The sequence below is a fragment of the Penicillium daleae genome (assembly GCF_028827525.1).
Source record: "Penicillium daleae strain IBT 16125 chromosome Unknown utg000002l_segment0_segment0, whole genome shotgun sequence".
In the NCBI taxonomy this organism is placed as follows: domain Eukaryota; kingdom Fungi; phylum Ascomycota; class Eurotiomycetes; order Eurotiales; family Aspergillaceae; genus Penicillium; species Penicillium daleae.
In genome coordinates, this window is record NW_026623150.1 from 4293779 (window position 1) to 4315824 (window position 22046).

Here is a 22046-nt window from a genome sequence, read left to right on the forward strand (position 1 = left end):
GTTCAATATGTTGGTGTCCGTCCACCAAGCTCCCTCTGGGATTTTCGAGCTATGGAACCGTTGATCCGCCATGCGAAGAGCAACACGGCCTCGTGGACGAGAAGATTTGACTTGAATGCTTTTTGGAGACCTTTCTGGGCGATGTTTTCTTTTTCTGTATAGCTCAGGACGCATGTCGGAGGAGTGGTTCAACAGAGGACGCGTGTCCTCAGAATGGGTCTGACGTCTTCGCTTGCTGTCCGAGAGCTTTGCCATCTGGCATTGTAGGAATGATAGCAGATGGATGAGTGCGATATAATGGATCATGAGGATCTATATATGTTTCCTCTGGCTCGACAGAGATGGGATCACTATGACTCAAAATAATCCAGCCTTTGAAATAGTATGGGTGCACAGCGTAGGATGGTCGTACCTTTTAAATTCAAAAGTTACCCCGTAAACCCCGAACAATATAGCTGTAGATGATAATCTCTAGTTCCGGGGGCCAGCAACTTTAATTATCAATCTTTCTGCTTATTCCAACCTCAATATTGCAGAATGAAATACACATGGTTAATTTGAATCTTGGTGTGGGTGAGGACCATGTATAACCTCGCAGGTGGACGAGGGGTGGGGCTTAGCCCGCGATCATTTAGTAGAGTTCTATTAGCAACACAACTCAGAAAGACCAACACTGTACACTACGGAACATCTTCAGACAGGAGAGACGAGGGATCGCCTTGGACTGCGTTGAGATAGAGATTGCTGTGATATAAAACTCTGGTGTGGTGTACCGAGCGGGAACTAACCCCTAACCGATGGCGGACCAGACACCTCCCACAAACACCCAAGGGACCACCGCCAGCTTCAATGAGGCAGACCTCGAGACCAGAGGCACCTTCGAGAGTCGGCAGCGAACCCGGAGTGGAGATGCTTTCGCCCCATCGGACCCAACCGGCCGCATTACGACCAAGGAGGTGTGGAAACTGATCAGCACGCTGAAGGATGTCATCCGCCATCAGACAGCGACCATCGCAGCGACCCACAATGAGCTTCAAGAGATCAAGCACAACCAGAATGTCCTCCAGGAACAGAACGAGAAGCTTCATGAGGAGGTGAAGGCTTTGAAAGCACGGGTTGACAGTGCCCCGGCAGCGACTGCGACCAGGTCTTGGGCCACAGTCGCAGCAGCCAACGGGGGCATTGGCACGCCGCTGCTAAACAGCCAGCAACCTGAGAAAGAGCAAGACTGCATCTGAATCAGCACTCAGAGAACCTTTCTCGACCCAACAGACAATGGAAACAACGACGGAAACACGTTTAGCCGCTATCTTCCCACAGAGGCCGCCAATGCCCATATCCGCACGGCGTTACGGAGTGACGCCGCGACACAAGATGCTCAAGTAGCAGGCATCGGCACCACCAAAACCGGCTATATTATTCGATTTAGAAACAAAGAGGCGGCTGAGGCAGCCCGCAATAACACCAACTGGCTACAGACACTGGGCAACAACACGAAGCTAGTCAAACCACGATTTGGCGTCGTCGTACACCGGACCCCTACCGAGGAGTTCGACCTGGAGACGGGGGCTACTCAGGCAGCAGAGAAAATCATTAAAGACAACGACCTAGCGGAGCTCGGCTTCCAAATCGACGAGCTGGCCTGGATGAAAGCAACGGACAAGCCCCTAGGGAAATTTGCGTCACTAGGGATCTGGTTCGACTCCGCAGAAGGAGCGGAACATATGCTTCGGAAGGGGCTCGTTGTCAGCGAGCACTTCATCCCTCACGTCGAACGCCGCGAGATCAAGAAAAAGAGATGCTTTCGGTGCTAACTGTTCGGACATCTGGCATGGTCGTGCCGGGAAACGCCACGATGCGGACACTGCGTAGGACAGCACGAGCGGGAACGGTGCCCATCCGGCGTGAGGCCCCGGTACGTTGATTGTAGTGGCGAACATCCAACAGGCCATCGACAGTGCCTAGATCTAGCGACCCTCAACCCTGCCAGATGCTAGAGAGAAACCTCCGTATACTATAGTTGAACATAATGAAATCCGGACCAAGAATGGAGGCGCTGATCAACGACTCTTAGAGCCAAGATCTAGATGTGCTTCTGATCCAGGAACCCTCCATCACTATATACCGCACCTATATCAATCACAGCGCCTGGCGACTATATCGGCCTACCGCGCGGCTCGATGCCGGTCGTTTCCGCAGCCTGATCTACGTTAACAGACGAATCTCCACCTCCTCACACCGTCAAATACCTTGCGACTACCCAGATATCGCAGCCGTCAAGATCTGGATAGCTAACTCTCAAATACTTCTCTTTTCTATCTATATACCACCAGTACCACTTTTCACCGGTAATAACGCATCGGCGCTACTAGCCCTCAACGCGATTCAAAGCTCCATCATAGTAGCTACACTAACCGAGCAGCGGTCAACCAGTATCATTATGTCCGGCGACTTCAACCGACACCATCCAATATAGGGCAGCAACCACATCGCGCTAAGGTTTATCGAAGACGCCAGCGACCTAATCGACTTTTTCCAGACTCACAACCTCCATAGCTGTCTCCCCCGAGGCACGGCAACGTACTAGGCCTTGAACAACCTAGGACAAAACTCAAGCATCGATCAGACAGTAACAGACAGCCCGGACCTGCTCGTCAAATGCTATCTGTACCACGAAAACTACGGATCTGACTACCGCGCCACCTACTCGGAATAGAATCTATAGCCTCAGACTAAGCTACGAACCAAAGCGAGGGAAGCGTACGAGCGGGCGGACTGGTCCAAAATTAGCGAGGAAGTAGCTTATCAGATGTCTCTATTGAGGGACATTAAGACCCGGCCAACGCTCGACCGAGTAGTAGAGAAGCTCACATCAGCGACGGCCCGGGCAGTCGACCGATTTACACCCGACATGCGCCCAACACCATACTCCAAGAGATGGTTAACCCCGGATCTCAAGGTGCAACAAGTTGAAGTCAATCAACTACGAAGGAGGTGGTAGGCGAGCTGTGCGGAGCTTGGGCGAGACCATGCTAGCACCACGGCTACCTTTCAGGCTATACAACAAAAGCGGCGAGCGTGGACGCGGACCATCGAGAAAACCAAAGCATCACACTGGAGACAGTTCCTAGACGAGGCTGGCGAAGGAAAGCTCTAGAAAGCTACGACTTACATAAAGCCTCGGGAGGCATAGGGATATATCCTAGCACTACGAGTTGGCTCAGAAGAGCTCGTCTAGAACGAGGACAAAGCGAAGGCGCTCCTCAACACGTTCTTCCCCGTAATGAATATACCCGAGCCTAGCCCACCAGCCTTACCACGCCCGGAGCTTCCGTGGAACCCAATCACGGAACTTGAGATTAAGCGATCACTTAGGACGGCGAAAGGGACGATAGCGCCTGGCGAGGATAATCTACTAATATTAGTCTAGAAAAAGTTATAGGTACATCTGAAGACCATTATCGTCAGCATTTTCACGGCATATGTAGATCTAGGACACCATCCAAAACAATAGCGCAGTGCGAAGATCATTATGTTACGGAAACCAGGCAAGCCAGACTACACGATTCCCGGTGCCTACCGTCCAATCTCACTACTAAATACGCTCGGTAAGCTCCTCGAGGCAGTAATAGCACGACGGCTGTCCTATCTAGCAGAAAAGCATGGTCTACTACCGAACAGCCAGTTTGGCGGACGCCCGGGCAGAACCACTGAGCAAGCCTTGTTGGTGCTGTCCAATACGATTGACCAAGCATAGTACAAACACAAGGTAGTGACTTTGATTGCATTCGACCTCAAGGGTGCCTTCAACGGAGTGAACTAGGTAAGCTTAGACGCCTCGTTGCAGGCGAGAGGGATTCCGACGGTAGCAAGGAAGTGGATTGCAAGCTTTATGAGTAACCGCCACGCCAGCATCGGCTTCGACGATTTTCGTACCGAGACAGAGCTACTCGTATATACAGGGTTAGCACAGGGGTCTCCACTCTCTCCCATCTTGTTTACATTCTTCAACGCCGATCTAGTCGACCAACCTGTCGACTCCAACAGAGGCGCGTCGGCATTCATAGACGACTACCTCCGGATGGCGAGTTGGCCGCTCAGCCGAGGCAAACATAGCCACGATACAGTCCGAAGATATCCCTCGTATCGAGAAGTGGGCACAACGAACCGGGTCTATCTTTGTAGCAGAGAAAACCGAGCTTATCCACCTCACCAGAAAGAGGGGAGAACACCTAGAAGGACAAATCACCTTTAATAGAACTAACGTCAAGCCATCACCTATAGCCAAACTACTAGGGGTGATGTTTGACCAAGAACTCCGCTAGAAGGAACACGTTCAGCAGACTATCAAACGTACTACTAGAACGACTATCGCTTTGAGTAGGCTACGACATTTACGTCCAGAACAAATACGACAGCTCTACCAAGTATGCGTCACGCCCCTCGTAGACTACGCGTCGACAGTCTAGCACGACCCGCTTCGGGACAAGACTCACCTTCGTCAGTTGAACACAATACAGAGGGCCTCACTAATCCGAATCCTATCAACATTCAGGACGGTAGCGACAACAACGCTAGAGGTAGAAGCCTATATACTCCCTACACACCTCCGTCTCAACCACCGAGCGCAGCGCACCATCGTAAAACTCCACACTTTGCCTCGTGATCACCCTATCTAGAGTGCTCTATCACGAGCCCAGAGACGTAGGGATAACATAAGATCACGCTACCGGTTTCCCCTCGCGGAAACTTTCAAGACCATAGACCCGTCTAGGTTGGCCGTAATAGAGACGATCGACCCGAGACCGCTACCACCATAGCGTGCCGAGGCGTTCGCGGAGATCGAAGTCAAGTCGGACCGGGAGACAGCAAGGGAACGGGCTACAACCATACGGGCTATATCCGACCTCGTCGTCTATTCAGACGCCTCAGGGCGCGAGGGCCACCTCGGGGCGGCCATCGTCACACTCAACGAAAATAACGAGGTGATAGAATCTCAACAGGTCCAGGTAGGGCCGATAGACCGTTGGTCGGTGCACGTAGCGGAACTCATTGGCATCCTTTATGCGGTTAATATAGTGTTCAAACTGGTCCACCAACGCTCAAACACCGTAAACAGGGTTCCTATAACAGCAACAATCTTATACGACAGCAGATTGGCCCTACAGGCGATCCAGAACGTGAAGAATAAATCGGGACAACACATCGTCCATGCTATCCTCCAGACAGCTGCCGAGGTTCAGGGAGAGAACATCAGACTCCGCCTCCAATAAATACCAGGGCACTGTGAGAACCCAGGGAACGATGCTGCAGACCGACTTACCAAAGAAGCCGCGCAACCGGGTAAAACCCACCCCTTTCGGCCGCTACTGACCAGGGAGAATGCATTCACCCGCGCCAATATCCAAGCGCAATAGGAGTCAGAGTGGAAATCAAGCCAGAAAGGCACCCACCTACAGCAGATTAACAACAACCTACCGTCAAGGTACACCAGAGGGATATACGGAAACTTGCCCAGGAACCGAGCGTATCTGCTCACACAATTACGCACGGGCCACAACTAGCTAGCCAGTTAAGCGAAGAGATTCGGCTTCCGCGATAATAACCTATACGAGTGCGGCGCGCAGGAGACGGTCCGCCATGTGTTGCTGAACTGTCAAAACCTGCAAGAGCTGCGGAGTGACTTAAGGACAAAGGTCGGAGACGCACTCAACAGTGTGTCGAGTCTGCTGGGAGGCTCAAACGAAGGTGAGAAAGGTAAACCAGACACCGTCTCGCGAACCAGAACAGTACAGGCTGTGCTCGACTTCGCCGAGGCGTCTCAGCGGTTTCGCAGTCGCGCGCCATGAGGGCAGCCTAACAATAGGAACGGCGAATGGACCACGATAGGCCGTGACGAGGCTCTAAGTTCGTATCAGGAAGTGGATCACATTACATGTATATAATCGAAGATATATAGTTGAGGTAGCCTGCATATCGCTTTTATTTGCGAGGGGTCAGGGTAAATGACATCAACCAACCAACCAACCACTGTACGCAGGGAAGTATCGTAAAGCCGTACCTATCTTCCCTTGCTCCGACGCAACAATTGCGCCGCGTCTTGCCTTGCGGTTGTTGAGGAATTCGGGTCTTATTGCGATATTTTCCTTAGTGCACGACAGTCCATAATATCAGTCCTGAAGCTTTATAGGTTGAATCCACATTTTAATTCAATTCATGATATCACACACAAAGTCAAGCCTGAGGGCCAGAATTGAAAGATCCATTCGTGGTTACCAATACTTAAATCATATATCTTTCGAATTGCGAATCCAATAAAATGAGCACCCGTCCTTACGTCGCACGAAGACGTTTCGAATAAACTATCTCTGTTGACGTAATTGTCGTTTTGAGGCTCGCGACCGCTGCAAAGTCGGTCGACATTTCAATGTGGAGCGGTGAAAATCGATAATCATCGCCCGTCCAAGCTCTCCATTCCAAAGAACATTGTCACGTCGAAGGTCATTGTGGATAATTCCCAAAGCTCTGATTTCCTTGTTCGATTGGTGAATCGCCTGCAAAAGCTTGGGCGTCAGCTCCATCGATGTCGTACTTTCTCCCCCCCCCAGGCCATCACGAGCATATGGCGAATCTCTCCAGCCCCGTGTAGGAAATAAATTTTCGCCAAGTCGATCATACCCAAGAAAACAGGCACAGCAGACCCTTGCGCCTTCTGCAGAATTCGGTATACCTCCGCTTCGCGGGAGACTTCTTCCCACAGCCCCGATGTGGTTCCTTTCCCGACAACAGTGTAGCCATATGTGACACATGTGAGTTTGAATGGCGCACCATACGCCCCGCAACCTCCAAGGGGTGTGCATCGGTCGATGTTCTCGTCCAATTGTGCTTTGAGTAATCGCACCAAATCTTCCGAAGTAATCCGATGTTGGAGATCGTCTTTTCTGCGACGATGGAGCATCACATTTGGACAGTGATCGTCAAGAGCACCGCCGGACTGCAGTCCGAGTAAACATCGCTGGGTGCATAAGTTCGTATTCCTAATGACGACCCCATCGGACCTGGGAACACATGAGCTGGCCCTGGGCGCTGACATGCTCCTGAAATCCTTGGCCTGGTTCCTAGAGTCAACCTTCGGCCTCTATGGATCGAGTGGAGTAATTCTGGGATTGATCTATAGAAGTGTGGCCCGAGGAGCTTTCTCAGATCTTGTGAGGGTCTCATGTATACAGAGGTGAATAGCATCTTTGAGATGAACGATCGATATTAAGAACAGCTATAGTCGACTCTAGGAAGGCACATGCAGCAGAACAACGTGTCTCTCTAACAAGTACGTTAGGGGAATAAAACGATCCCGCTTCACAAGCCTCTAAAAATCAGCACTCACGGAAAACACGTCTTTTCCACGCGTCAATCGACTGCTAGAGGCCTCCTGGCCCCTAAAAACCACCATGGAGGCCCCCGAACCTCATGGTGGTGTTTTTTTGCACGCGTCAACTTGTTGTGATATAAGGCAGCAGGCTGGTGCAGATCAGGAACAAAGCCACACCATCGGAAATAATTCCCGAGGTGTCTATACGAGCAACCAAGTTGATTGAAAATCAACTTGATCTTCTCGTTGTATATATAGCCTCAATTATTCCCTCTGAAATAACAGCAATTAACCGTCCTCTGAATTACAACAAAAATAGTGATAAATACAGCAGCAGACAGCAGAAAACAGAGCAGGACTGTTCATGTACAAGATTGCTTTACCAATTTCATCTCAAATCAAAGCGGTCGAGGTTCATCACCTTGTCCCAGGCCGCCACAAAATCTTTCGCAAGCTTCTGCTTGCCATCTGTACTACCGTACACCTCGGCGATGGCACGCAGTTCAGAATTCGAGCCAAACACCAGGTCAACACGGGTTGCAGTCCATTTCTTCACACCAGTCTTACGGTCCGTGCCCTGGAAGAATTCCTTGTCAGAGCCGTCAATTGACCGCCACACTGTGTTGATGTCTAGCAGATTCACGAAAAAGTCGTTCGTCAGCTGGCCCGGGCGGTGAGTAAGAACACCATGAGCAGATCCATTGTAGTTGGCATTCAGGGCCCGCAGACCACCCACAAGCACCGTCATTTCAGGAGCGGACAGTGTGAGTAGCTGCGCCTTGTCAACGAGGGCGTGTTCGCTGCGCATATGCAAGATCGATCGGCCGTAGTTGCGGAAACCATCCACCAGCGGTTCTAGATGACCGACTGATTCTACGTCAGTTTGTTCCTGCGAGGCATCCATACGGCCAGGCTTGAAGGGAACAATGATCGCATGACCAGCATCTTTGGCAGCTTTCTCGACAGCAGTGCAACCAGCTAGTACAATTAGGTCAGCCAAAGACACCTTCTTCCCACCCTCCTGGGAATCGTGGAAACGGCTCTGGACACCCTCTAGTGCGGAAAGCACCTCATCCAGCCGGACTGGGTTGTTTGCTTCCCAGTGGCGCTGTGGAACAAGGCGGATGCGCCCACCATTGGCACCGCCACGCTTGTCACCCCCACGGAAGGTAGATGCTGCAGCCCAGGCGGTCGAAATGAATTTGCACTGGTCCACCTCCGTTGCTAGAATAGCCTCTTTGAGCGCAGCGATGTCGATGTTGTCGATCAACACGTGGTTAACTGGAGGGATGGGATCCTGCCAGAGCATCACTTCAGATGGCGCTTCCGGCCCGAGATAGCGGGAGGCTGGGCCCATGTCGCGGTGCGTCAATTTGAACCAGGCACGGCGAAAGACATCATTAAAAGTATCTGGATTTTCCAAGAAGCGACGCGAGATTTTCTCATAGACTGGATCAAACTTCAACATAATATCAGTCGTCAACATCCTAGGTGGGTGCTTCTTGGCCGGGTCGAAGGCATCTGGAATGATATCTGGTGCATCCTTCGCCACCCATTGCCATGCGCCACCAGGGCTCTTAACGACTTCCCACTCATAGGCAAAAAGGTACTTGAGAAAGCCGTAATTCCACTTAGTTGGGGTTTTCGTCCAGATAACTTCTAGACCACTGCCAATAGTGTTAGGACCATTTCCAGAACCGAAGTTGCTCTTCCAGCCCAAACCCTGCTCCTCAAGTTCGGCACCTTCTGGTTCAGGGCCGAGATGAGTGCCAGGCGCGGCGCCGTGCGTCTTGCCAGGAGTATGACCACCGGCTATTAGCGCCACTGTTTCCTCATCATCCATTCCCATACGTTCAAAGGTGATGCGGGTATCACGGGCCGCCGCAATGGGATCAGGGCAGCCGTCAGGGCCCTCAGGGTTCACGTATATCAAACCCATATGGGAGGCTGCTAGCGACGTTTCTAGCTCACGCGAACGGATGTCTTTGTTTGCCTCCCCGGCAGCGTTCGAGCCGGTTGCATAACGAAACTCGTTGCCCATCCATGTCTTCTCGCTACCCCAGTACACTGACTCGTCGGGTTCCCAGACGTCCTCGCGGCCTCCAGCGAAGCCGAAGGTCTTAAAGCCCATAGATTCGAGGCCCACGTTGCCGGCAAGAATGATCAAATCCGCCCAGGAAATCTTGTTGCCGTATTTCTGCTTGATTGGCCACAACAGGCGACGTGCCTTGTCAAGAAGCACGTTGTCTGGCCAGCTATTAATAGGTGGAAACCGTTGTTGAGCCTGTCCACCACCACCGCGACCGTCATGGACACGGTAAGTGCCAGTACTGTGCCAGGCCATACGGACGAATAACCCGCAATAGCTCCCGAAGTCTGCTGGCCACCATTCCTGCGAGGTGGTTGTCAATTCAAGCAGGTCTTTCTTCAATCCATAGTAGTCTAGACTCTTGAAAGCCGCCGCATAATCGAAGTCTTTGTCTAGCGGATTCGATGCAACCGTGTGCTGGCGAATGAGGTTCAGTTTCAACCGGTTGGGCCACCAGTCGAGGTTGCTGCCTGGTATGATGCGAGAAAGAACTGGACATTGGTTCTCACCCATGGTTTCAGGACTTCTTGTTGAGACTTTGAAAGTCTAAGTTCTCTGCGCAGATGACGATTCTTTAAAGAACAATGAATGTGCTTGAAGTCTTTAAGGGAAGAAAACAATTTCTCTCGAAGATGCGAGGGGAAAACAGCGCACACTTTATAATCAAGGCTTTCCCCCACAGAAACAGATGTTTCCCCCAGAGTACCATTTCCTCGTTTCACGAAACCACTTTAAACTTATGACCAGCAGAACAGTTCCAGGGTCGTGTGAATTATCAACATACAATTACTCTGGCTTTCAATCCAGACTGATCCATGCGGTATAGCTATGGGGAGGCACGATTGGTGTGGCGGCTCGGTTTCAAGGTTATGTGGAGACGCTGACTAGCGTCACGCGACTACGTGAACCTAAATTCAAAATCTTGATACTTTAGAGTTTATTAGACTTCTGCCGGAATGGGCTTAGCTTCATATTTGAAGAGGAGTTAGAACTCTTGCACAATGCCCTGCGCAGATAGGCGGTTTAGGGTGAGGAAAAGGATCAGAATGTCAATACGGGGCTGTCGCCCAGGAACTAATAGGAGACAGAGAGTAAAAGGCAGGCTAAGGCCGACTAGATGCCTCTGTCGTGGCATGTGGTCTATCATAGCTTTAGGGCTCGGTATGGACAATAAACTTGATTAATAATAAGGGTTGAGAGATGTGGCGTTGACTGTGCATGTGACAAATATACTGTAAGTGTCATCGAACAATCGAATAAATTTGTGTCTCCACAGAACGAATCTTCAACTTCTAGTATAACCTAATTGAAATCTTGTTGTCGGAAGGTTTCATTCAGCCCCACCCCCGTAACTTAAGCTCCACTCTTCCGATTGATTATTTGGCATATGGGAAACACCTACTTTTACGAATTAGAGTTCTAGGGTTGAGAGATGTGGCGTTGACTGTGCATGTGACAAATATAAGTGTCATCTCGAACAATCGAATAAATTTGCGTCTCCACAGAACGAATCTTCAGCTTCTAGTATAACCTAATTGAAATCTTGTTGTCAGAAGGTTTCATTCAGCCCCACCCCCGTAACTTAAGCTCCACTCTTCCGATTGATTATTTGGCATATGGGAAACACCTACTTTTACGAATTAGAGTTCTAGGGTTGAGAGATGTGGCGTTGACTGTGCATGTGACAAATATAAGTGTCATCTCGAACAATCGAATAAATTTGCGTCTCCACAGAACGAATCTTCAGCTTCTAGTATAACCTAATTGAAATCTTGTTGTCGGAAGGTTTCATTCAGCCCCACCCCCGTAACTTAAGCTCAATTAAGTTCCATTCTTCCGATTGATTATTTGGTGTATGGGAAACACCTACTTTTACTAATTAGAGTTCTAGGGTTGAGAGATATGTGACAAATATACAGTAATTCTTCACTTTAACGAACCCCGGATTAATGAATTCCCGCGCTTTAACGAAGCCCCTTAATTTCCAAAATTATTTTCCCTTACATACAACGAATTCCCTCAATTCTAGGAATTCGTTAGCATTTCTCTCTACTCCTCCCACCAAATTCGCTATTCAGAGGTTCCACGGAGCCTAAAAAATGGGGCCTAAAGCAATCCCGCCTAGCCTAGCCCCACGTCGGTTGACGATTACCCTCGAGCAAAAGCGAGCTCTCCGCGCACACAAAAAGCAGCACCCACAGCTTAGCAATCTCGATATCATGCAGTGGTTCGACGACATTTACAAGCAGAGAATCTCCCCTCCCTCCGTCTCTGAAATTCTCTCAAAGAAATACGACTACCTAGACGACCTAAATACCCGCCGCTTACATCGCAAGCACAACTACAAAGAACGTTGGCCGGAGCTCGAAGAGGCTCTCTTCGCATGGGCAGAGCATGAGATTACTATCTCAGGGGAGACTATTCGCCAAAAAGCAGAATTTCTTTGGGGGAAACTGGACGTGTATAGAGGGATCGAGAGGCCAAAATTTTCTAATGGCTGGCTCTTCAAATTCCAACAACGCCGGGGCATTCATTCACGCGTTAAATTTGGAGAGGCAGCTAGTGCACACGATGGTGCTATTGAGATGGACCGTATCCGCCAAGTCCTTGCCCAATTTGACCCAAGTGATATCTTCAACTGTGATGAGACTGGTCTTTTCTGGAAACTAGTACCAGACCGGAGTCTTACTACTACGAATATCCCAGGTCGGAAGAAGCAGAAGCAAAGAATTTCGATCCACTTTTGTACGAATATGGATGGATCAGTCAAATTACCACCCTGGATAATTGGTACAGCGCAGAATCCTCATGTCTTCCGTCGATCTGGTATCCGGATCCAGAACCTTGGGGTATTCTGGCGAGCCAATAAGAAGGCTTGGATGAGTGCCTTGATAATGGAAGAATGGCTACGCTGGTTTGATGTCCAAATGGCCCTTCGCAGACGAAAAGTGGCTCTATTAATGGACAACTTCTCCGCTCATGAAGCTGCTATCTCGACTATCCAAGAATCAGGGTGCCCCCTCCAAAATACCTTTGTTATCTGGCTCCCACCAAATTCTACAAGCAGATACCAGCCACTTGACCAGGGAATAATTAGGACGTGGAAGACCTACTGGCGGAGGGACTGGGTACGCTATATGCTGGCTGAATATAACGCTGCAAGAGATGCACTATCAACGATCAATCTCATTTATGCTATTCGTTGGACTATACGAGCATGGAATTTCGATATATCAGAGAAGACAATCGCCAACTGCTTCTCTAAAGCATTATCAATGGGATCTAGGGATTTCGAGGATCAATCGCTACCTACGAATGATATCATCGAGGGTATTCAACAACTACGGGATCGATCTCTTATTCATGATGCTATGAATATCGAGGATTTTCTAAATCCTGATGGGGAGATAGTACAGGACGATTCTAGTACTGTTGATGACCTAGTTCTCTCCCAGATTCAGGGACCGGCTAGCATTGAAGAGGAAGATCAGGATGACGATGAGGGCCAGGGTAAAGCTCTACCACAGGTCACAGTATCCCAGGCCTTAGGGGCAATTCGGACAGCTAGATTGCGCGAAGAGCAGTCGGAATCTGGAGATATTGAAGCTATACAGGTCCTTAACCGGCTTGAGAGGAAATATTTGACAGAGGAGGTCATGACATTCTCGGCACCAGAGCGATATACGGAGCTGGTTTAGGTAGTAAAAAATATATATTTTCACTACTATACACCATTAACGAATACCTCGAATTAACGAATGTTAGGCTCCTCCAAATTTAGTTCGTTAAAGCGAGGGATTACTGTCCCTAAATTAAAATCTTGATACTTTAGAGTTTATTAGACTTCTGCCGGAATGGGCTTAGCTTCATATTTTAAGAGGAGTTAGAACTCTTGCACAATGCCCTGCGCAGATAGGCGGTTTAGGGTGAGGAAAAGGATCAGAATGTCAATACGGGGCTGTCGCCCAGGAACTAATAGGAGACAGAGAGTAAAAGGCAGGCTAAGGCCGACTAGATGCCTCTGTCGTGGCATGTGGTCTATCATAGCTTTAGGGCTCGGTATGGACAATAAACTTGATTAATATCCCGACTCTCACAACACCTACCACTACGTGAAACAACACGCGAGAATTAGGCTGATTTAAAGGCTTTGCTGGCCATAGGATGGTAAATATTATTTAGGACGGCAGGTAATTTACTAATTATTAGGGGTTTTACTACTGTGGAAATGGGAATAGGAGGGTTTTGACTGGCAGAAAAGTTGCTCCACCCTTAACCTCCATTACTCCGACAATCGATAGGGTACAGAACTCCTGGGTTATTGTTCTCGGGAGTTCCTTTGAATCGTGAGATTGAGGGCCGAAACAGCATGACCATTACCGAAGATGTTTCTGATTGGGTAAAACTCATCTGCAGGTTACAGGTGGTGTCGTCGTTCCGATAACTGTCTGTTCTGCAGGAGGTAGCTGGCTCAGTGGTAGAACCAGTTGTTGGCCCTTCAGTTGTAATAGTTGTAGTACGCTGGCGCAGGGAGTGGGAGCGGTAGTAGTACAGCACTAAGTTTAACTAGATCCCCTAGACCACCAAGAGTGTGGACCTGTGCCCGCAATGGCGACTGGTTGGTGCTCGCGATATTGAGCGATGAGCAAGAGGCTACTCAAGACAGTCAGGCTTTTGAAATTCGGGGATATCATGTTGACTTCGGAGAATTCTCTTTTATGGGAATAAGGAGAATCGGATAAGCTTGAATCAAAACAAAAAGGGCTATTTTGAAACAGGAGGGAGAGAGTAATAAATATACTTGCATGTTGTTTGGGTAGGATCGTTGCCCAGGAGCTTGTTGCAATATGCTGGAATGAGATCGCTGGAATGACAGTGACGCCGGGACGCTTTTTACAAATGAGCTTGACCCATTTCAAGGGCTGAAGGTACTTCAATTCAATCTTCCACTTGAAGTGGTTCCCTATGATCACCAACGTCCTATTTCTAATCAAGTCCTATTTCTGCGTCAACTCTCAATCTAAAATTAAGCTGTTATTTCCGCCATAGATTTCTTCCTCGATTAATTTCCTATACAATGACATTACATCCAGTTTCTCTATTTTAGTTGTTGGGGGGTTGTCATTGGTGACAGCTACAGTTGTGAAGCTGCCTGTTTTTTCAAGTTGCAGAGATCCTAGGGCTGACTCCACGTTGTATAGCACTCTCTTCGAACAGCCTCGCACAAATTCAACATCAAACGGTGAACAAATCTAGTGATGTTCTCTGCAGAAATCAATATCGTTTGATTTAGCCAGGACGAGTTAGTTACCGTAATTCCCGTACGAGACCGCCTTAGTGGATCGGCCATTTCTCGCACTATACCACACGGAAGGGGCTTGATCTAGCCAAGATTAGCTTAGCGTAATGTGAGTGGGGCGCTGGGAAAGAAAACGTCTGTCTCTTGGAGGTAAACTGTTTTCGAAATCCACTGTACCATGGTGGGTGGTTGAATTATCTCGGTTGCATTATCGACGGGTTTTTCGATTGGGTGGGCCGCGGCGGCTACTTTAAGCCATTGACTAAATTTTCTCCGCACGCCATCAATTTTTCTCAGTGGGTCGGTCCTCTCACGGCGGCCGCCGAACCCTTAAATATGCACGGTTTGCCCTCGAAAAAAAACAATACATAATACGACCCTTGTTCGGCTTTGTACCATGCCGCCTTCCCGGCTCGCCCGCCTTCCCCCATGGATGAGCCACTGGCTGGGCTATCGCCCAGAGACCCCAGCGCTATTAAACAAGTACATTGTGGCTGGGTGGTCCTTCCTAGCCGCGTTCTGCGGTCTGTCCGTCGTGCAGGGCATCTTCAACTACTCAGACTATTTCAAAGGGCGCCATGTGCCAGGGATCGTCGCATCCTACGTGAGCTAGACCCATCTCCCCCAGGGCTCCGCACCGGTGTCAGCTAACATGATCATTACCCAAATAGGGCGCATCAGCAGTCCTAGTCTTTGGTGCCATCGAGGTGCCCCTGGCGCAGCCGCGCGCCCTAGTCTTTGGTCACTTCTTCAGCGCTCTGATCGGTATCTGCGTCATCAAACTGTTCAGCCTCATGCCTGATGCTCAGCGCTTCGAGTCACTGCGCTGGCTAGCCGCCTCCCTTTCGACTGCCCTTGCTATCGTCGTCATGCAACTAACCGGCACCACGCACCCCCTGCCGGAGCAACAGCTCTACTTCCGGCCACTGACGAAGCGATCTATCAACTGTCTTGGTACTTTTTACCAGTGATCTTGCTTTCGTCGATGTTGCTTTTGGTGTGTGCCTTGCTCATCAACAACTTGCACCGTCGATACCCTGTTTTCTGGATTGCGCCTTCCGCCCCGGCGAAACCTGCGCCTGCGCCGGTGCCGGTGCCGGTGGATAATAAGCCTACTAAGGCATCAGTTTAATAGTTGGCGATTTAGAACTTGGTTACTAATTTTGGCATTGAGCATATATACGGGGATATAAAAGCGGTTTGTGTATATATTGTCGGCTGAGAAGCCGACACTGAAATGAGTGGACAAATAATCAACACACTATCTGACAAGGACATTTGCCTTTTCTTCCACAGCTGCACCACGAATCTTCAAGCAACTGCCGCCAGCGCGTAACTCATCCAAAGCCTTGTTGTTGCAGAATACTATTATCTGGAACCGTCCCGATTATCAGAGACCGAATCTCTATGGTCGAGTGTCATTAAACGAAGATATTGAAGCTGGAAAGGAAGAGAAAGAAGAAAAATAGAACAGAGGAGAGAAGCTAGAGTACAAAGTGGAAACAGACAAACAGAATGGTTGCTGAGATGTCGACTTATAAAATATCGCATTTACTATATGGTGTTTTGGGGTGATTCACTCGCTTGCATGACCCACTCGCTTAACGAATACGTTAACTAATTAGCGATTTGGTCTTCTCCTCACACACAGAGCTTTCCACTCAATTAATTGACTTGATTTCACAGCTTCCATTACAGCTGTGCCCCTCCACCTTCCATTCCAAGAAAATCATCTTTCAGGATCTTTCTCGGTGGGGAAAGGAGTGATAGGACTTGAGTGTATTCCAGCTGGGCATTGAGAAATGCATCCACGGATTGGTAATCGGGCTGAGACATCGTGGTAAATCAATAGATTCCAGGGTGTTTTTGATGGTCAAATGTAGGAGGGCAATTGCGTGAGGGGGAATTCTATATATTACATGACAACCTGAGACGAATGGAGGGTACAAAGAAAAAGTATGTAAAAACCATGAAAAATTACCGTTAAACCTTTGGCACCTTTTGGCCTAGCGGTATATTTTGCACACATTTTGGCTGTCAAAGTACACTATATTCTACGCTAGTACAAATTTGTAAGAAGGGGTGGGGGTCCAAGTAATGTCAGGGGGATCCAAGCAAAGCAACCCATCTTTTACCAGCACAACTGATTCTAGTAGTCACTACCAGTCGACCCATAAAGATGCACCCCTCGTTCGAGAACCTCAATCTCGTCACTGACTGCAATGTATAATCCTGCTTTCTGTATCTCGGCCTCCTTCAAGTCCAGATCCTCCGGCACGCAATGCATGCCTATGTAGCCAAGCGCCATTTTGTTGCCATTTTCAACTGTACGGTGCTTCACTAACGTCGTGCTTGGTTGTGGTTTACCTCTTTTCTTCCATGGAGGCGGGATATCTGTTTCGGGCATCCCCGTTTCTAGGTTGACGTTAGGTACGATACATCGAGATGTGCGGCAAACAACAGACAATTTCGGCACGACCGTGGCTCGCGGCTCCCAATTTTCACTCTTTGATAAGATGCAGTAGCGTTTCCAAGTCTCTTCCTCGTATGCAGGAGTGCCTGTGATCCATATATTTGCACGGTAGCGAAGTGCATTGAGGGGTTGATTCTCGATGGGAAGGAGCACTGATACAGCGTGTACAGTAGACAAGCTGTTAATGTTGAGGGGTTGCTGATCTGTATAGCCGTGCACAGCCGGGGTACCAATATTTTCAAGTGGCGCGAGGTTCCTATCCGTGCGGTGAAGTGTATCTGGCGTACACTTCAAGAGCGTAAGGCATTGACGTTCCGGGATTTTCAGAACATTTTTCAACTTAGGCAACGATGCCGCAACAGAGGGAATATTTGCCATATCGAGGCCCTTTGCAACACGGTGATGGATGCCAAAGTTTTTCAACCGTACGTGAAATTGGCCTATCTGGGTAGGAGTTGGCTGAAGAGGCGCAATGACAGAGAACTGTGGTGTCATGGAGAGATCCCGCTTATGAAGAAATGTCTCCAGCCGATTGATCCAGCTAGGACTATCCAGGTCTCGGAAGGTCATTACCACACATCCACCTGCCTCAACTAGCGGATCACGCGGATTGCTGTCCTTGTGGGGAAGCCATAATTCCGTCTTTATCTGGGACATGTATGGCTTGGTGCGCTGGCTGATAAATCGCCACTCTGATGCGGTGTCTCCTTTCACGTTTTCCGTTGCAAACGCGAAACATCGATCATACATAAAACCAGGCTTGGTGAGCAAGGCTCTATTCAACTCAATAGGCCCGCATGACTTGACCGGATATATATATATCGCCTTGATACGTATTGGTCCGTCGATTGTGGTGCCTTCGGGTGCGTCGAACTTGGAATCATACTGGTCTGCCATGTTGCTGGTGGATAAGCCGTGCCTTTGCAGCTGTCTGAGAGCCCTTCGCGTTGTACAAATATTTCCAGTCTGAAAGACAACAGTCAAGACAAGGCATAGAAGAAGCACAAGAGCTATGGAGCCATAAATGATTGTGGATGCCTTCAGCGCCCCTTGAAGACATGGCAAAAGCTGAAGTAGCATTCCCCTAAAAGACTGCTTTTGGGGAGGCTTTGAGAATAGCGTGTTTAATTATTAACGCTATGAGAAGTAGGCATGAAGGAAGATGCCGGTGTTAGGATTCTATACTGTTTGCGTCTCACTGAGCGAAGCCAATGTTATTAATGTCGATGGGGGTGATTTTGTTGCCGCCGGGTAAGAGGTTAATAACGCGTGGTAACCAAGGTTGTGAAGTCGGTTAAGTTTCAGTTTTACAAATATTCGCCACATAGACCCTTAGAGCTACTGAGAGGAAACCTGTGGGTGGCTGAGGGTTTTCAACTGCGCAGGGCTTGGAACCACGAAAGGTTTGAACCCACTCATCAGTAATTACCCAAACCAATAAACTCTGCGCGGGGTCTCAACCTCAAGTTGTCAGCGCACAGCTTAACCCCTCTTCAAGTTCTTCGATATTGTGGACTGGGCATGTTGGCATGCTTGTACCCATAATCAGTACGTTGGAGCTTCGAGCTAAGGTGAAATTACGGAAATAAAACCTGGAAATTTGCGGGAGGCTACCTTTCCCAACACGTGTAGAGTACATGCTACGTGATGATTGATAAGGCGACAAACAACAACGAATACGCCAGTATATTGGAAGGCTAATATGGGTGGTGGACAGAGTAGCTAGCGGGGAGAGTGCCGAGTGACCCGAATACAGTAGAGGTTCCGTGCGCTGCCACAAAGACAATCGGAAGCTAGCGGCCATCGCTCCAACCGCAGGTGGTCGGGAGATGATGTCCAGTATCTGTCCATGCACTCGGCATAGATTTCCCATGACCGTTTCAACCCGGGGCAGGAAAAACAGATACTCCCTTATCGTCTCGCCGGTTAACTGATCAAGCCGTGCAAGTCGGAACTCCACCCAGTAAACCTCCTCTTTGAAGAAAGAACGCTGACATGTAAAGGAAAAAGTCCTCAGTCCGAGTAGAGACGGACAGAGGGGGGGACCCGTCTCCACTTGAAGCCCGACTGGCTCTCATAGTAAGGGTGGAAGAAGCATTCGACCAAGGAGGGCTCCTGAGGATCATATTCCGCAGACTCAGCTATATCCTGAAAATCTGGCCCAAGATCATCGTGATAGGCGGCAAGACAGGGGGGCGGCGTAGGTATACCAGAAGACTCTCGCCAGATTGCGTGAAGGTCAAGATCGAAATCTTTATCTACACTGTCGTGAGCCCAGACTGGACGTAACGTCGAGTGAGTGGTACGAACCATTTTGAACAGATCTATCCATCTGCTTCGATTTTTTGCCGGCGTAGCCGTTGTGTTTGATCTGGCAATGCAAGGATAGCTGGAAGCTAAATGAAATGCCGGAGGCCAGGCAGACTTAAATAATTCTTCGCAACTTGGCAGAGAGAAAAGCCCACAAAACCGTTATTTTAATTTTCAAGAAAGTAGTGACAGAGATCTACTAAACAGACTTGAAGCGCTGGTACTTCGCTACCAGGGTCAACGAAACTTCACCGTCAGTCTTATGGACGCCTCAGCGACCATGAATGTTGAACTTGACATTGAAAGTTCGCCAGTCGGAGAACACGAGGGACCAGTGGGATCACTCCAGATGTCCCTCCCCACTGCACCTTATACCACCCCGAATCTTCATCACGGCCTATCGATCCGGTAGGCCCGTCGTTCACTCGCTTGTAAGACTGTGACGGCATCGGCATAAAGGGCATGAACCGCTCGTCTACAGTCCCGCAACACCTGCGCCTGTTCGTTGCAGCGCTGCAGGAGGAGATCGCGCTCGCATATCAGCCACTCGTTTGACTCTTGGAGCTGTCGCTGCTCACAACGTAACGCAATCGCGGGCTAGCAGGATCGATTGCGTTACGTTATGCAATAGACCACTCTACTCAATAGTCCTGGTTAGTACTCGTTGCTTCGTCCGTTGTCATACAAATAGATGAGCTTGTCCTTTCAGCTGCTCCTCTGTTTGGTATCTGGGCGTGCAGCATATCACAGGTGGAAGAACGTCGAGGAAGATTATAAATGATCAGGCCACTTATAGCAGGAAGACATGCACATATAAGCCCGATAGAAATCTCAGTCTCTCTATGTATTTCATTAGGAAGATCGAAACCAAGTTTGTCAGAGGATAGGCATCAAATACTGGAGATATTCCCAATCAGCAACATAGTATGACCAATCTGGGTTGTTCCTCCCAACTATCCAGAGTTTGTACAAGCGGTAAATATTCAATGGTATAGTTAGACCCCCAGCTCCAAGTAGGGCCGCGACCCTAATCCTTGTTTTAAACGGCAGCTGGAGAGTCGCAGCCAGGAAGATTGCCAGAGATAAGATGATGCCATCAGTGATCAGGCTAACATGAAAGTCAACCGCTAATGCCGGAAAGAAGTCTAAACATCTTCCACCACCCTTCCACGTAGCCGATGGAGGTATACAAACGAAAATCCGGACGAACAATATTGCAACGTAATAGACAGCCAAAAATGCCGTAAACATCCTCATAAAAAGCGTAACCTTCGAGTACGCCCGACCAAAGATTCCGATCATGATACTAAGTAAAAGGATCTTGACGGAGAGTTGAGCGAGAACGTAGAGGATGCTGCCGACGTATAGGTCCTAAGCGGAAAATATGTTATTGTGGATGGCACTCAAATCGTAGAAACAGAAGATTGACACCAACATGTTCGAGAAACGATATACGGCTAGCATCGATGTCCCAGGTGTGTTTGCCTCCTCCGTTACAAATATCTATACATATAACAAGCCTGTTAGGATTGAGCTTTCGGAGTAGTAGGATTATCGCATACGCACATAGTATAAGCGCAATACTATAACTGATGACGCAAAACTTCACATATATTAATACCTTCCGAATACGTTTTGTGATGTATAAACGAGCCGTACCCATGAAATAATGCATAGATCTTATAAAAGTATCAGTAACCATATCCAACTGTCAGTTATCTTCGAACTAAAATGGCACTACTCACATTCTTCCCAGCCAATGGATTTCCAGACATATAGCCTAGCAAAAAACCGCAGGACCACGCATATATTCACTAGAAACATGCATATCCCGGCGACGACATAGTTGATGATAGCTTTGTGGTTCGTATTGTCAACTGATCTCCGATGCATCACATCATCCAAAAGATGCGACGGCATCAGCGCTCCGGCGTCCCTATGAAAGGATTAGGCGAGAACACCTTCGTTCTGGACATGGGAGGGACTATAAAGGATCCAGGATGCATCTCCACGTAGAAGGTGGCCGGGTGTGAGTACATGCGCATCCCAACGATAGTGTGAAGTGGTGTGTCATTGTAGTCACGGAACACGCCGATCGTTGACGTAAGTGGCTTGATTTTCTCTGGGCTAACTTTCGAGCTAAAGCTAGGGAATATGATTGCTTCTATTCGGGACCGTTGCGGATAGAGCGGTGTAGCCCTCTAACAATGGGAGCCACGCTCTCTCATCACCTCGAGGCCGCCACTGATCAAACCGGGTGCCCCATGCGGGCTAAAAGTAACAGACTAGTTACAGCAATATTCGAAATCAGATTACCTGTCAAAGCTATGAAATACTGTCTGAGATTGTATGCGCTAGGGCAGGAAGCAGCCAACGGAATCAAAGAAAAGATTGATTGATTAGACTAAAAGAAAGGAAAACAAAAGAGGGTAAATTGGGGCAGGTTGAGCTGTCCCCTGGCGGTGTAGCCGGGTAATCCGGTGACTTGACCGGTGTTCTCGTAATA

At 48.9% G+C, this 22046-nt stretch overlaps 5 protein-coding genes across 5 annotated transcripts; 2 read left to right on the forward strand and 3 right to left on the reverse strand.

Moving 5' to 3' along the window:
• Nucleotides 1-7757: 7757 nt before the first annotated feature.
• On the reverse strand, nt 7758-9971 carry N7458_002500 (catalase-peroxidase; the record flags this gene model as incomplete). Its single annotated transcript, XM_056905883.1, has 1 exon — nt 7758-9971. The coding sequence occupies one exon, from the start codon at nt 9969-9971 to the stop codon at nt 7758-7760; it is 2214 nt and encodes a 737-aa protein (XP_056769990.1).
• Nucleotides 9972-11557: 1586 nt separating this feature from the next.
• On the forward strand, nt 11558-13156 carry N7458_002501 (mariner-Tc1 transposon family protein; the record flags this gene model as incomplete). Its single annotated transcript, XM_056905884.1, has 1 exon — nt 11558-13156. The coding sequence occupies one exon, from the start codon at nt 11558-11560 to the stop codon at nt 13154-13156; it is 1599 nt and encodes a 532-aa protein (XP_056769991.1).
• Nucleotides 13157-15154: 1998 nt separating this feature from the next.
• On the forward strand, nt 15155-15728 carry N7458_002502 (HPP family protein; the record flags this gene model as incomplete). The annotated part of the gene is made up of 2 exons (XM_056905885.1): nt 15155-15361; nt 15429-15728. The coding sequence occupies 2 exons, from the start codon at nt 15155-15157 to the stop codon at nt 15726-15728; spliced, it is 507 nt and encodes a 168-aa protein (XP_056769992.1).
• A 1178-nt stretch (nt 15729-16906) lies between these two features.
• On the reverse strand, nt 16907-18127 carry N7458_002503 (uncharacterized protein; the record flags this gene model as incomplete). Its single annotated transcript, XM_056905886.1, has 1 exon — nt 16907-18127. The coding sequence occupies one exon, from the start codon at nt 18125-18127 to the stop codon at nt 16907-16909; it is 1221 nt and encodes a 406-aa protein (XP_056769993.1).
• A 772-nt stretch (nt 18128-18899) lies between these two features.
• N7458_002504 (uncharacterized protein) lies at nt 18900-20137 on the reverse strand (the record flags this gene model as incomplete). The annotated part of the gene is made up of 3 exons (XM_056905887.1): nt 18900-19220; nt 19265-19493; nt 19935-20137. Coding segments are annotated over 3 exons (753 nt in total), but the record flags the coding sequence as incomplete, so codon positions are not given.
• Nucleotides 20138-22046: the final 1909 nt, after the last annotated feature.